General features: G+C 46.2%; 1 protein-coding gene across 1 annotated transcript; it reads left to right on the top strand.

Annotated features, from left to right (window-relative positions):
* Positions 1-1294: 1294 nt before the first annotated feature.
* LOC146176296 (lactosylceramide 4-alpha-galactosyltransferase-like) lies at positions 1295-15476 on the top strand. The gene is made up of 6 exons (XM_084581283.1): positions 1295-1446; positions 8402-8517; positions 10483-10718; positions 11471-11674; positions 12572-12787; positions 13556-15476. Exons 1-6 carry the CDS (start codon positions 1427-1429, stop codon positions 13787-13789), a joined length of 1026 nt encoding a protein of 341 aa, XP_084437409.1. The 5' UTR covers positions 1295-1426; the 3' UTR covers positions 13790-15476.
* Positions 15477-15954: the final 478 nt, after the last annotated feature.

Genomic DNA, 15954 nt, shown 5'->3' on the forward strand with positions numbered 1-15954 from the left:
ACAAGCAACGAGATAAAATTTATTATTTACGCTAACGACACCAGCTTATTCTGGTCCTGTACTGATATTAATCAACTAACGGATTCTGCGAACAAAGTACTCACTTTTCTAAAGCAATGGTCGTGCTTAAATTCTTTGACATAAACAAAGAAAAAAAAAAACAAAGGCAATAATATTCCATGCTAAGGGCAAGCTAGCAAGGAATGCGCCCCCTATATTTGCTCAAGAGTCGAATATGTCCAATCATTCGCATATGTGAAAGATCACCCGACATAGATAAAAAGTCCCGCTTTAACGTACGTACTTATATGCCTGTACTCAAGATGCAAGGGTATTGATAGATTCGATTCTCATTCCAAAGGAAGTAGCCTAGTTGGCTCCTCTTGGCAGCTCGGCCATGTCACGTGGTGTTATGACGTCACGCAAACCGTCACATAGCAATGCCCAGCCATTTCAACTTGTCAATTGCCCCTGACAGAGCCACGTACTAGTGATTATTAGCTCACGAGTCACAACAAACGCCGGATTTTTTGTAAAAAGGATGCATTAACTCGTTAAATTTCGATGATTAATTTCTGCCCCTTCTAACTCTCCGGAACAAGAAACGGGATCAGTGGCCGTTGCTCCCGCTTAGTGCAAACTGCTTATCGGAGCGGTCTAGTTTGCGTGGCAACAGCTGGCTGGCGAATGATTCGACCGAGATAAAATTGGGCACGCGTGACCACGTACGTGTCAACTCATTTGCATTCTTTATTGACGGCACGTTACGGAGGGGTGCGGGAAACGACTCAAAAGTTGCTCCACAACCAACCAGATGCTTTCTCATTAGTTGGAATACGCAAATGTGTGGTATGATGAACAGATTGCATTAAAAAAAAAAAAAAAGATACTGTAAAAAAAAAGTATATATGTTGCACGCCTACATTTGTGTAAATAAACTTACCGTCGTATATTGGTGTTAACTGAGGGGATATGAACGGCGTGATTCACCAAGTAAAGAAAGTACAACGTAAAGAGAAAGGCTGCAGAGCGAGGCGATTGCAAGGGAAGATATACGACCTACTATATCCCACACCAAGCAAAAAAGGGGGAAAACAAAACTAAGATAGGAGATCACTTCCCATGGTCTTACGGATCTGAAAATTGATGCTGGATATCTTTTACTCAGTGTGCAAGTGCCGATAACGTTCACTTTATTATCGATTTTCAAAAAGCAGTTTACTACAAATCATATTTCACGGCGCGGATAGCCAGTAAACATGTGTTTCCGGTGCTTGGCTCTTTCCATGTTCCAATGCCCCGCTCCGATTCGGCAGGAAGCCATCTGTGACAGAACAAGGGACCGAGGCACGAGGAGCGGCAAGAATTTGCGGCCTAGCCGTAACGTGATTTTCTCCGGCGCTGTCTTTCCAGAAAAAGAGGTCCCATGCAGAACTGCGACAGAAGGTAAGAACCGCGGTTTCGTCCGCTCGCCCTTATTCCCGTGTCTTCGGTGTGTTCAGCGCCGCGTATAAAACTGAGACGGCTGCGAATGACGTCACGTGGAACAAAGCTGGCGCTCCGGCTTTCATACTGCACTTGCCTTTGCCAAACGGTAAGTGTAACCTGCGGTGGGTGCATCTTGCGGTTCGTTCAAACAGTTGCATGCAGACGGACCACATTTCTCGAGTTCTACTGGAGAACGTAATGGCAACCCACTCCAGTATTTCCTGCCAAGAAAGCCCTATGACCAGTCTACTATGATCGAGTCATAAATGACTTCGCATTCACCGAATATAACCCTTTGTTTCTTTTTTTTTTTACCATGTAGCGAAGCACATATGCTGAGAAGCCAAGAATAGGTTACCCGAAATGCATGTTGACGCATAAATACTCTGCTCTGTCCACCTTTCAAGATTTGTGCCAAAGTACGAGCTGTAACTCGCGCTTTCTGTGGCTTCAGAAATAGCTGGGCAGGGCTCGCACTGAGACCTGATCATAGTGCAAGGCAGAACGCACTCGCAACGGTCAAGTTTTCACTTCTTTTCTAGGAGAAGCCTGCACTATGTTGCGCACTGTACAGATGCCCTAAAAGTAAGAGAGCGACTTACTTTGCAAAAGACCCGAGCGGCGCACAGACTGCTTCACAGCGTGCTCTAAACGTTGGAATTGCCAGCAGATAGCGAGGGCACGTTCGACACAAACTGCATTCATAGAGAAACATAAAATGTGATGCTCTTCTGCCGTATCCTAGTCTACGCCGATTGTAGCACCTGCACTGGGTGCGTGAATACCATGCAGAGGAGGAGGCAAGATAGCGTCCTTGCATTCTTGCATGTTTCGCTACGTTGGCGCCAAGCATGTGACACTTGCTCGTTTATGCCCGAAGCCGCTGACAGGCAACTTTATCTCTCTGTGACACGAGATGGGTTCAGGCTTATCGCGAATAATCGCAGCAACGCGGAACTGCTTCTGCGTATTGTAGTTGACGGCTTCCACCCGACTTTATGTAGAATGCTAATCGCTGCCTCCACCGCGCGCGGTCGAGAGCCGCCGGTGTTCTGCTTTTACGTTTTGTTGCTATCATCATCAGTCAGACTATACGCACTGCAGGGCGAAGGCCTCTCCCATATTTCTCTAATTAACCCGATCTTGTGCTAGATGCATCCACTTGACCCCTGCGAACTTCTTAACTTCGTCTGGCCACCTGACTTTATGCCGTGCCCTGCTGCGCTTTCCTTCCCTTGCCTTACAATTTGTTACCGTTTTCGATCTTCGATTGCCCTCTATGCATGTCCTGCCCGTGCCACTAGAATATCGTTATCTCGAGTTATTTTTCTGACCTACTTTAAGCGCTTCCGATGTCCCAACGTTACACCTACTATTTTCCTTTCCTTAACCCTCTGCGTTGTCCTCAACTTAAGGAAAACCCATTTCGATAGTCTCCCCGTTTCAGCCCCATAGGTGAGTACAGGTCAGATGCAACTTTTGTGTACAGGTGCCCCAAAAGTAATACAGAACACGCGGGCGGTGGCCGAAATGAAAAAAAAAAAAAAGAAAAACTGCATGCCAGCGCTCTCTATCAGCACATACGCGGCAAAGAGCGAGGGGGCGTCTCGATAACTTAATACTCGCGTTATCGCCTCGATGAGCAAAGCTGTGCTGCTACCATCCCTGCCCGCCAGGAGCGCTTTCAATACCTCATGGTTTGTTGTTCGTCCGGGCCGTGCAGAAATGTTTGTCATCTGCACCGTGCGCTTTCTGCTTCGTCGGAACTACACATGCGTAACAGCCGAAGTTTGCGCTTCTCTTGGCGGCGAGTTTGTGCGCTTACGAGTGTAAACGCTCGTGCAACGCTTTGGCCAATGTGGTGAAAGTTTTTCTTCGCTCTATAGGCAACGCATGAAAAACAAAACACAATAGCATGCATGTGCTGTTTTTGATTAAAAAAAAAAAAAAAGGTGCTCAACGGCATAGCAAGTGAGCCAATAATTCAAGACTAATTTCTTAACACAAATTCATTTTCTTACAGTGGAGAACAAAAAGTTAAACATACGAAGGTGCAAATGGGTGGCAGAAAGGAAACAGTGCTATTTTTTTTTATGCGCTTCCTTGAGAGAAGAAAAAGTTGACCACACTTTCCAAAGCGATGAATAAGCGTTTGTATTCTATAGCTCGTGCACAAACTCGCCGAACACATCATGACCTATAGTTGGTTTTTCATCACAATATAAACAGCGCAAACTTCCCGACGGACACAGAGAGGGAAGACAATCAGGGAACGACGATCAGTTGTTGGATCAGCGCCTGTGTCTCGTCTTGCCTTTCTGCGTCCTTCGTGAAATTTTATCTGCTTTCATTGTCACAAACTTCAGCTTGAAACTTCTAAGCATCGTGGCGGAGTAGCAGCTTCCTCGTCTCGCACGCCGATAGTCCGGACTTGATTCGCACGCAGGCCCCGATTTGTTCTCTTATTTTTATTCTATAATAACATATCTCTGCATTTCCAATTGACACATTTGATGGACAAGACTTCCGGTGACGGACTTAGCGTCTGACGAGTCACGTAACGCTTTCGCATTGATAAGGAGTTTGTTCCTGTGACGCCTCAGTCTGCTGCAGAGAACCTCAGTGGCGCCCTCTAACTGGTATACGTCCACGTAATAGCACGTCCCGCCTATGCTAAAAAAAAAAAAAAAAAGCCGCTAACATTTTTTCACGTACCATGAAGGACAAGCCCCAGTTAGCCCGCAAAGCATGTTGAATATTCCTGGTGCCGCCTCCGCTACTGCGGTCTTCACGGCAAGACATCTGGACCATCCCACTGACTCCGGGGGACGGACGTATACGGACTGGAATTGCCTATTCTTCCCCGCGGGGTACGGCTGTGTGCGCGTGTGTTGTGTGTTGTGGTCGGTTGTTGGCGCACGAGAGGGATGCTCGTGCGCGTGCTCCCTTCAAGTGGAAAAGAGACACTCAGCGTTTCCGGAGCAGTGCGGTTGTTCATTGAGACGCTCTCCGACCAGTTGTCATAGTGAGTGTAGTTTGGACTATTAAAAGGTATGTTGTTGTTGTTCTAAAGTTCTCCCTAACGTCATTGAATAACGAACAAAGCATCTTGTAAAAGGCACTTCAGTTCCGCTAATGCCAAGCGTTACCTCCCAATTACCGCAACGATTTGCAGTGCATCATCATCACAGAAGGGCCTCCCCCATCCCCTGCGTTCCCGCCTGTAGGGCGGCGAGATAAGGCGACGGAAGCGCGCGGGCGCGAGCCTATATAACAAGAAAGTGTCGGCTTTTGCCCCAAAAAGCGCGATACCAGTTAATCGGAGTGGTGCCTACAGGATCGCGACAGCGCGTTAATTGGAGAGCCTCAGCTGGTCGGAAGTGGACGGGTTTGCCGACTTCCGTGCACAGCAAAGCTCGTGTTTTCAGCCCAAAACATGATTCTCAAGGGGGACTTCCGAAAAACGTTTTTGAGGGTGATGGCAATATTAAACGCCAACGTTGAAGAGATCGCAGACAACGTTTGCATTCAGGTGAATATTAACGGTCGTTTCTGGTGGGCGTACATCCGTGAAAAATAAATTTTCACACCAACAGAATTTCCCGACGATGCCTCATGCAGTTGAATTAAAAATTAATAAAGGGGTCTCTACTTCTATCATACTTTTTTTTTCCGGCATCTGTTTGGAAATGTGCAGTGATTCAGGGAAAAGAGAAAATTTTGTTATTTGAAAGTTTTGAAAAACCCGTGAAAATTCGCTCCTGGCTGCCAAAAACATTACACCTAAAGCTTCCACAAAGGAAAAATATGCATTTTCTGGGATAGTCGTCTGGGTTTTCTCGCGAGAGAAGGGGTTCAATGGTCCAGACCTGGAGCCTTTGTTCCATGTAGGCTAATCCTTTACACGAGAAGAGGGCGTTCAGAGCGATTCTTCAACTGTAATGAAAAGGTATGCTGCCGCTTCACCTATGATTTGCTGCTGATAGGGATCTATTTATTATATCTGCATCTGCTCTGTCCACGTGGTTTTTAGAGCGTTATAGAAGCACGGAGGACTGTCAGTGCAAATCAGTCAACCGCCGCGCAAGGACGCGTTTGTGAAGATAATGCGCCTTTCTTTCCTGGGGTAGACGGCCACTTAATGCATTCTTCGTCTCTGTTTCTGTGCGGCATCGCAGGCAAACGTCGCATACATCGCACGTCGATTGAGGTTACAGAAATGCTACGATCCTATACAAATAAATCTGTCAAGAGCTTGAAATTAAGGTACTACATTCGCTTCGTTTGGATTTTTGCTATGCTAGGCTGACAAGATCGCTTCAAAGGCAAGGAACACATAAACCTGAGTTCCGATCTAACACCTCGCGGTGCAGTGATATTTCACACTAAAACGAAATAGCCACCTCGTTACAGCTGTCAGACACCTGGGGAGCTACCTTGTTGGGCGTGGTGGTAGGTTGCGGTTACGACATTCTACGTCGGGGTTGCCACTCCTTCCGGAGAAAAATCCCGAGGCCCCGATTCAGCCTTGAGCTCTGGGACCTCCTCTTGTATTATTTATGTAATACCCGGTTTTATGAATAAACAAACTTTCTTCTTAACATTTCTTGTGCATCCAGTGCATCTTCTGTTAAAATGTCCACCGCATCAATCGATTTGCAATGGAGCCGTTTTGAAGCTTTGTATATATATATTAACCCTGCTCGATCCCCCACCAGCACCAAAAAACAGACAGCGATCAACACGCACCGCCTCATTCACACTGCAGCACAATAAGGCACATACATCCTTCAATACCTCACACAGCGATACATTTCGCCCCACCTTCCTCCACGCCTCCATCCGCCACCTAACCCAAGGCTGGATGAGGACATAACCACCGCGGAGGTACGGGCCACCCTCACGCACATCACTCGTAGCACCGCACCCGGGCCCGACCAAATTACATACAAACTCCTTCGAAACCTCGATGATAAATCTCTCTCCCAACTCACAGTTTACTACAACCAACACTGGAGGGAGGGCACTTTACCATCCTCTTGGAAACACGCTGCAATCAACTTCATTCCTAAGCCCGGAAAACCTCTTTCTTTAGACAACCTACGTCCCATTTATCTCATAAGGTGTCTTTGCAAACTCTATGAACACGTAATCCTTAGACAGCTTCAACCTGAACTCGAATCTACCGCCGTTTTTGCTCACATTCAATTCGGCTTCCGCCCACATCTCTGCACCCATGACATTCTACTGCACCTGAAAGGGACCGTCCTGAACAATACCCCCCATAACAGGCCACACGGGCCATACTTGCACTTGACATACAAAAGGCATTTGACAACATCAGCCATGACCACATTCTGTCTACCCTTGCCACAACTAAAAGCGGACTACGCATCTGGCGCTACGTTGAGGTATTGCTATCTAAACACACGGCCCATATCACACTCTGCTCCTACGCCTCGCCGACCACCCGTTTACCCAACCAAGGCACACCGCAGGGTTCAGTCCTCTTACCCATCCTCTTTAAGATCGCTCTCACTCCCTTAGCCCGGATACCCGAAATTATACCTGACCTTCAGCACGCAATATACGCAGACGACATCACACTATGGACTACTAAGGGTTGCCTTGGCCAAGTTGAACATACTTTGCAACTCGCTACGGATGCCATTCACACATATACACAGGCTGTAGGTCTTGCGTGTGCACCGCAGAAATCTGAGCTCCTAGTCATCAAACCTTCCCCACGCGCCCCAACCATCGCCGTACTCCTTGACAATGCTCCGATTCCAAAAGTACCATGACTCCGACTGCTGGGTCTCCACATTCAACAGGACGCTAAAGCCACCCACACCATACACCTCCTGCAGCGCCAAATTAACCAGATCAGACATCTAATTCGTCGCATTTCAAGCCGCAATGATGACCTCAAGGAAAAGGACACTTTAAGACTTGTAGACGCCCCCATCGTTAGTCGACTAGCCTACCACCTCACCTTCCACCACGTCACCAAGACCCAACTCAATAAACCTAACGTCCTACACCGCTCAGCCGTTAAAGCTGCCCTCCATTTACCTCGTCATACCAGTACGATTCGGCTTCCTCAATTATGCATACATAACGATTACTTATGGGAATGCCCATATCCCATCGCGTTCCTCCCAACAAAAACCTCACCCCCGCCTCCTAGGAGGGCGCCCTTCTAGCTACGCAACCTGCAGATCAGTTACAGCTGGTCGAGTGGGCTAAGCTAGAAGAAACAGAGGGTTCCTGGACTAAGGGGTCCTCCTGAGAGCGTCTATATTATTTTAACGATATAAAGTTTTTTCCTTCTCCTTCACAATTATATATGAGGCGCGGCATTGCCTAAAGCGACCACAGGAAAAAAAAAGCGAGACAAATTGTGTTTGCTCGTATAAGTGGTACGTCGATAGATAATGATCACGATAGAAAGAAATGATCGCAGGGGAGGGCTGCAGACTTTACTAAACCGGCAGATTTGGCTGGCACTGAAATCGAAGAGGCTTTAATAGATAGTTTTAGTTTACCGTGAACCGCGATCCGCTACTGTGATCCGCCACCGCGCGTTCCACTGTGCATGCCCAGATCCCCATGACGCCGATAGATGGCGCCACATACTGGATGTCGGCACATAGACCTACCGCGGCGGGACCAATCAGCTTGTGAGCCTAGGCCACGCGCGGCAGAGGGCCGCGGTGGCGGATAGCGGATCACGGTAAACTAAATCTCTCTAATATGTCGCTGTCACTACGTACCGTGCCAGAACTTCGCTCTAGTCGCCCCTGTTATTCGCACAAAATTACTGAAGAGGTAACAAGAATAATTTTTGCTTATCGTGAGCTGCTTCGAAATCATGCGCCGAGTGGTGACTCATCTCTCGCTTTCCACGCAGGCTGGTGAAGCCGATTGCAGCGTTGACGCTAGCGCTCACCCTTCTCCTGTGCTACCTGTGCGTGGGACGACGACGCGTGCCATCAGAGACGTCGTACGCCAGACAAACAACTGCAGGCAAGTGATCTGCAGCTTAGTTTCAGTTTTTTTTTGTAGTTTTCTACGAAGTGTATATACGGCTCGTTCGGTCGAAAAGGTGTAACGTCGCCATAACTGTAGCCCTTTTTACATAGACCCGACAGCGGAATGTCTAGTTAGGGAGTTGAGCTGAATGGATTCGACCCTACCGGGTTTACATGAGCCCAACCCGACAATTGCAGATCCGGCTCTGGACGAGCAGCGATTACGGCGGTACCTCACATCGAGGCGAAGAACTAGTAGACGGCACCCGATTCCGGTTTTTCCCCCGCGCATCCTTAGCATTTCTCGTACGGTTCTCCTCTCCCACTGGGCCCACACTCAACCTGACAACATTTACATGCTTCCTGCAGCGGAGGCGAGTCCAGTCAACACCCCCCCCCCCCCCCCCCCCCCTGCAGCGGAATCGAGTCCAGTCAACCCGCCCTCTGCGCGGGAGTTGATTGTACTCGCTCCGTCGTCTTTTCGACCCCACCCGATGGGGTTTACATGAACCTGGATACCGGTTATCGATCCGATAACTCAACTCAACCCGCTCCTGCCGAGTCCATGTAAACGCCGATTGTGTCAGAGAAAATACGTGATTTTGTATCTCAATTGTGACGCAGTCGTTCTTTGCGCAGCGGTTAGGGTGACGTCATATATTTTCGCTTCCCATTTAGCATCCGTCTGCCAAAACAAGTCGAGGGCTAGTTAACAAAGACATTAAAAAACATCGCGGAACGCAAAGACTGTGTTAAAGAAGCTTGAATGCCCCCTTATTTTTGTTTTCTCTGGCTCTACTGTCTAGGCGCCGCACTTGGGCGATAAGGATCACAAGTGTTTGCAGGTTTATACAGCAGAAAACTAAACGAGAAATGAGGGGCTCGTTATTAGATACGAATGAAAGAAGCTAACAGTAGGCGGGGCCAAAAAAGCGGAGATAGGTGTTATTTATACTATTGACCTAAATTAGTACCACACTCGTTTCAGGAAGAAAAATATGTAATTCAACGTAGAAGGAAAAACAATGCGTCGCTGGTGAAAACTGAACCAACGACCTCTGAATATCGCTTCCGGTGCTCTAATCACCTGAACTACTAGCGGCGGCTGTCTAATCTCCTACTTTATTAATTGTCCTTTAATGAACCGTGATAGAGTTCGTTGGTTCTGCTCCCAACACTTGCGCGTTCTTTCTCCTTCTACTATGTATTTAACACTCTTTCTCTCCAAAATTATTACAGTATACTAATTCAAGTAAATAGCAAAAAAAAAGGCCTCTACGTTTTCTTTAGCCTCGGCGACCGTTGGCTGCTCTGATCAGACTTATACAGGACAGTTATGCGAAAACGGGGTGGAGATTGGAAAGCGGAGGACGAACTTGCTCTCTGCATTGAAGGTGCAAACAAAAATCAAAAGGAAATTTACAGATCTTTCTCATCTTTCTGTCATGCCACGCGCGTGTTCAACAATTGCCATTGCAATCTGTATGTCCGGATCGCTGACGTCATGCAGCTCTTAGAGTACAAAGCACAGGCTTCGGCCTGCTTCAGGCATTCAAAGAGGGCAGGCACAAATTCAGCGGAAGAGGCACAATGCATGGAAAAGAAACAGGACGAAAGAAGTAGTCGAACACAGCGCTTACTTCGTTCTATTTCTTTTGCGTTGCACACGTAAATTAAACGCTCTGAACGCTATGCTCGGTCTGTCTCATCGATGGTTGTTGGTATCCTTTACCACAAAACAGGTGAAATATTGGACTTTTCTTTGTGGTACCGCCCTATCATATTGGTTATCCAGCTAAAAGTAGACATTAATGTCATTGCATGAGTTAAAAAAATGTTTTCATTGGTTTTTTTCACTGGCAGGCATGCAGTAAACCGTAAGGAAGTCCAAACTGATCTAAATTTCCTAATTGCTTCTCGCTCGTTCTTAATTAATGCACTTGTTCAAAATCCTGTGCAGGGAGACTTGTGCCTCTGGAGAAGTATGCCTTCTCCCGAATATTCTTCCTCGAAACCGGAGGCCGCGGAACGCTTACGGCTCGAATCGCTTGCGCGGTCGAATCTGCGGCGAGGCTTCACCCTGGATGGACAGTGCACCTTATGTCAGCGGCCAGTGGCAGCGCGAACAGCGTCCTTTCCGGGCCTTTCGCCAACTTGTTACGGTCCATTCCGAATGTCGTCCTCAACGAAGTGAAGGTGAGCGGACAACAGGACAATGCCAGGCTTGAATGACTAGAGAGTAATTTGATGGTAATGTTTTGCTGTATTCGAGGACGATACGGTACTATAGGACCTGCCCTTCAATCGCTATGAATCTTATTGTTTTTCCCTCCACAGTGAGTCAAAACACAGAAAGCTTATCAAATAGAGAATACATACCTTAATGTGTTATATAAATAGAAGCATTACGGAAGAGATTCCCATGCTAGTATGTATTAAACCATTACTCCCATGTGCGGAACCTTTGCTTTAGGCAGTTTTCAGTTAGACAAACAAATATAGTAGTACCAACTCAAGCTTAATGAAGTGCAATGAATAAATTTTGCCCACTAATGCGAACTACTTGCTATACTGTCCAATACATTGCCAGTAACGAAATGAAGCAGAGTAACTTCTTCGCGATTGGTGTAGAATGATAAGAGTTGCTTAAAATAGGACCTTAGGAGTAGATTACGGGCAGTTTCTATAACGGACACTAAAATAGAGGACGCTAGACTTGATGCGTTGTAAAGCCACTGGCCTGGAAGAATCGGACGTTAAAAGTGACGTCACAGAGCTCAGTATTAAGAAGCCTTAATTCAGCGGCAAAGACAGGCGATGCAGCCTTTATCTGGAATGAAGCCTAGTGTGAACGCTGCTCAAGGGTGGGCAGGACTTTCAGCAGTTTTCACTGAAAATCCATGCACTTTTCTCGTTCCATGCACGCGTCTGCAACCTGTCACGGGAAGCCCAGGGAGGAGTTTCAGGGGACGCCGTTGGAATCGTGGTACGAGTCGGGAGCCTTGAATATGAGTGCTTATCCCGTCGAACATTTGGCGGACGCATTGAGACTGGCCGTTCTCTACAAGCGCGGTGGCTTCTACCTCGACATCGACGTCGTCGTGATGCAGTCACTGGACTTTCTACCCTCGTGTGTCTGTCAGTCGCCAGTGGTGAGTTTGTCCGCACTTGCTGCTGCAGCTTTACCTGCCAAATTTGTGCAAATCAATACATGTCGTAAATATATGCAGGCACAAGGAACGCTGAAGATGGGATGTGCGCCTTGGTTTGAACATGTACCGAAATACAAATTGTGACTAGGATAAAAAATACCTCTTTTACTTCATCAACAAACCAACGTAGTATCGTGCAAAATTCTGGTGGAGTGTCAATACTATTTTGGGGGGCGTCGAAGTCGGTTTTGAACATGGGCCGAGTCAGCTTTCGACATGGCCAAAGTCAGTTGTGCAGGCTCGGGCCCCTTACATTTTTGAAGTGGGCCTAGTACATTTTGGGAGTCTATCGAGCAGGTATCGAACTTTGGCGTACTCAATTCTCAATTTGGGAAAATGAATTTTGGTCGTGGGCCACGAAAATTGAGGTGGCCGAGTTGGCTCTCGGCTTGGATCCAGCTAAAGGGGTACGAGGAATAGTACGGGCACTTCAAAATTAAATTTCGGGTGGTCCATGACATGTCCTGTGTACTTACAATGCCTTGCTATTCATACCTTGCAAGGTCATTGCCAAATTGCGCATTGCTTGTAGCGGTGCCAGGCCTGGCCATCCTCCTACAAAGTCCATTAGAAAGCCTCATGTTCTTTCCTGACATCCTCGAAATAAATTACCGGGGACCTATATATGCATGCCTTAACACTGTGCATTTATTATGTGACGAGCAAAAATAATCCTCCCTTATCTTCTAAAGGGAATAAAGATAGTCTAACGCCAAGTTGAAGCAAGGGCTTAATCTGCCCCGAGCGGGGAACGTCCGCGTGTTCACTCGCATTATACCGTGGTAACAACGTGGCCTATTCGAGAAAGAGAAACGAGTCACTTTACTGACGCTGCAGGGAGGTGGTGACATGGTGAGCAACGGCTTCATGGCATTCCATCGCGGCGACCCTTTCCTGGTAGCTCTGTTGAAACGCGCGGCCGAAGTCTATAGACCTCGAGAATGGTCTTCCATCGGACCCCTCTTGCTGCGCCGAGTCACACTGGCGTACTGCGGTCGACAGCACGTCGAGGACGTGGTCGGACGCCGATGCGGTGGCGATGCGGGCTTCACGGTGAGTTCTGTCTATACGTTTTTCTGTCTGTCTATACGCAAGGTTTGCTGTCGAAAATGTCACTAATCCAGTGTATCACTGACACATACAGACAATATCCTTGCTAACACATCTCGTCCTTTTTTTCGGCATCGATAAGCATTTTTTTCTTCTTGATATACAGTACACAGTGAAAAAAAAAAAATGATAATTCAGCGTTAAGACTTCAATTTTTTTATTGCATTAAATATTGATCATGACCTCAATAGGGAGGCAATGTCAGCTTTTCCACGCTACCAAATAAAATCTATCACCAATAAGGTGCAATTAGTTCTGTCAATTTAGTCAAGAATTACTTTCTCACAGTGTGAAAATACCGGCATTATTAGGCGCTTTTTTATTAAACTGAGTACGAATTGCAAAAATGGCTTTTTGAAATAACATAACGCCGTCAATACTTCGCACGCTAGCGTTACTTATTGATCACCATTTAACAACGCCCTGACTGAAACTTAGTCCAGGACGCTGTTAGTGAATGTCAAGTCCGTTTTCACACTTTTACAGAGGGTATTCAAAATTATCATCTGCGCTGGTGGATTGCTGTTGCTCAAATGATCTAAGAAGCCTATGAGAATATTTTTAATTCACATTATTTAAGCATATCGGTTTGCTACCTTTCTCTCCTCTGTCAAGAATTTCGCTGTGTCTTTCGACCCCCATAACTTGCTTGCTTTCGCGCGGCCACCCGGTGAATCAACTCTCCTAATGTCGTCTCCTAATGTCGTACAGGTGGTACCTCACTGGATGTTTCTGCCGGTGCCGTATGACCGGTGGCAGGTGTTCTTCGCCGCCAACGCAAGCAAGGAGGCGTGGCTTATGTGCACTGCCAGCTACGTCATGCACGTCTACAACAAGATGAGCTCGATGGTGCCCGCGGTGCCCGGGAGTGCCTACAGGCAAGCAGCGCAGGCCTACTGCCCGGACAGCCTTCATCTATCCTTGGATCTCAGTGGCACATTCTGATGGTCGCCGCACTAGAAGTTCTTTAAGACACACAGCGATCATATTGCTTAGGTGTTCGTGCTCGTTCATATGTTTATCTACCGAACAAACTAAAAAAAGAAAAGGAGACTTATTTATTTGTGCAGTAACTGGAAACATTCTAATTTGTTTCACTTCTGCCCTTCACCTCCCTTTATTACACACTCAATGATCCTTTTCATGTGTGCTTCCACATTGTTGTCTACTCGTGATGTCGTGCTTCGATTTGTATAAATTGAATAGTGAGCGAGTATAAGGCCCTGTTAACATGAATTCGGTTATTATTTTATTGTTAAATATTAGTATACTCAAGGATATCTGCGCTACACACAGATGTTGTCAGCCAGACAGTTTTTATATTACGTCGTTACTTGTGTCAATTACTTTGTACATATTTTCTTTTTCATCTGCTGAACATTATCATCTTTAGTGGCCTTCAGCCATATGGTGTAGAATACTTGATGCCATAGCGTATGAACACGAAATGGGTCCCCACTTCATCACGCGCTTTATAAGTTACGATACTGATGCCGCCGCCCAAAGTGAAAAGAGTGCGCGCATGCTGTGATTCAATGTGTGTAACTGTGCCATTCTGAGTTGCAACGGGATAACTGTGCAATGGTGTTCACTTGTTTTCTAGTTCTTTTCCTTTGCAGTTTCAACCACTTGCACATTGGTTACCCGTATAATTGCATTGGTGCATTGGTTATCCGTATAAATAATGTAGCATGCCCTCTTGCCGTCCAAATGGTCAACAATACGCCTTTTCACGGACGATTGTGCTTTATGTCGCATATACAAGTGCATCTAAATGCAAGTACCTTTAGGAAGACCTCGATGAGTTGTCTCAATTTTACTGCGAATAGTTCAAGCGTGTCCCGTGTATCAACATTAATGAAATCATGCACGTGGTCTTTACGATTCTTATTTCTGCTGTATACGCACGCTACGTATTGTTTACAGGGTAATATGGCTGATAGAGGTAAAATCACTTATTCGTCGTTTTCACTGTTTCATTATATTCCTCACCAAAGCATCTTTCTTTCTTTAGTTGCGTAGCTATATTTATGCTATAACCGATAGCTCTTACAAAGTTACACTTTTTTTTTTGTATTTGTGCTCAGTTTAATTTTCTGCCTCACCTTCACTTGTGACCATTCGATCCTGGATCTCCTTGGTTCATCTGCCAGTGTAGCTAAGCTAAAATATTTTTATGCGTACTCTGGTTTTTAACATGATTTACATGCCGTTTTCCCAATTTAGGCTTCTCGATTACCCCTTTATACTCGTATTTACAGAGGTTAGCTGTATACGGTTGGACGGCATCTCCTCGGGTCGGGTAATATAAAGTCACGTCAAAAGGGAAAGAGGAATGCTGGCCAAAGGTTTGTTCACTGTGTTCATTCCGCGTTCAGTGAACGAAGGATTTCTTACGGACTCCCGAAATATTTCGTCTTTTTACCAACGACCTTAATTCAGCGTTTTTCTTTTTTCTTTTATGTATATGTTTCATTCCTTGCGGTCATCCAACATTTAATTCTTCTTTTTGTTAGGTTATCCATTTTATATTGTGATAAACACTGTTATGTCTTATGCCCGTTTTTTCTTGTATCGTCCCGAATAGGTAACGCCTTTTAGAAATTTGAAGGTTAATAAATAATATTGAACAACGTGGTATGTCTTTGGTGTTTGTTATATCCTACATGAACAAGCATAATAGACCTTAGAACACTTTTTTGTCTTTTTCGGACCAGGTAGGGATTAATAAGTTTTGTTTGGCCGACGTATACATCGCCACGTGACAGTGGTACTCTGTATTGAATGCGAACTCCACTACAGGAACGAACGGAGCCGACCTTGCGCTGGAGGAGGATCACGTGGCTCCTCTTTCCGCGAAAGCAGATGTTTCAGGAAAAAGTTCCTGTGCTGTAAAATACATAGGCCATGTTATATTTTTATTGTTTTATGTTAGCGGGTTTTTGCGTTGCGCATTCAGCATTACATGCCTTCGCGGCAACAGCAAGATTTTATCCACGGTGGTGTCGTAGTCCATCAACGCCTCCCAAATTTGTTACTGATCACTGGAGGTCGGCGTGTTTTCGATTTAATCTCGGTACATTAATACGTTTACTACGTGGCATGCACGC

This window comes from Amblyomma maculatum, chromosome 10 (genome assembly GCF_055883805.1).
Source record: "Amblyomma maculatum isolate TAMU_Amacu chromosome 10, ASM5588380v1, whole genome shotgun sequence".
NCBI lineage: Eukaryota > Metazoa > Arthropoda > Arachnida > Ixodida > Ixodidae > Amblyomma > Amblyomma maculatum.

Bases quoted from the DNA above. Each gene is read 5' to 3' on its own strand.
- LOC146176296 (XM_084581283.1), top strand. From the start codon at position 1,427: ATGCAGAACTGCGACAGAAG. The intron at 1,447-8,401 runs GTAAGAACCGCG...CTTTCCACGCAG, and splicing joins ATGCAGAACTGCGACAGAAG to GCTGGTGAAGCCGATTGCAG. The intron at 11,675-12,571 runs GTGAGTTTGTCC...CTGACGCTGCAG, and splicing joins GTGTCTGTCAGTCGCCAGTG to GGAGGTGGTGACATGGTGAG.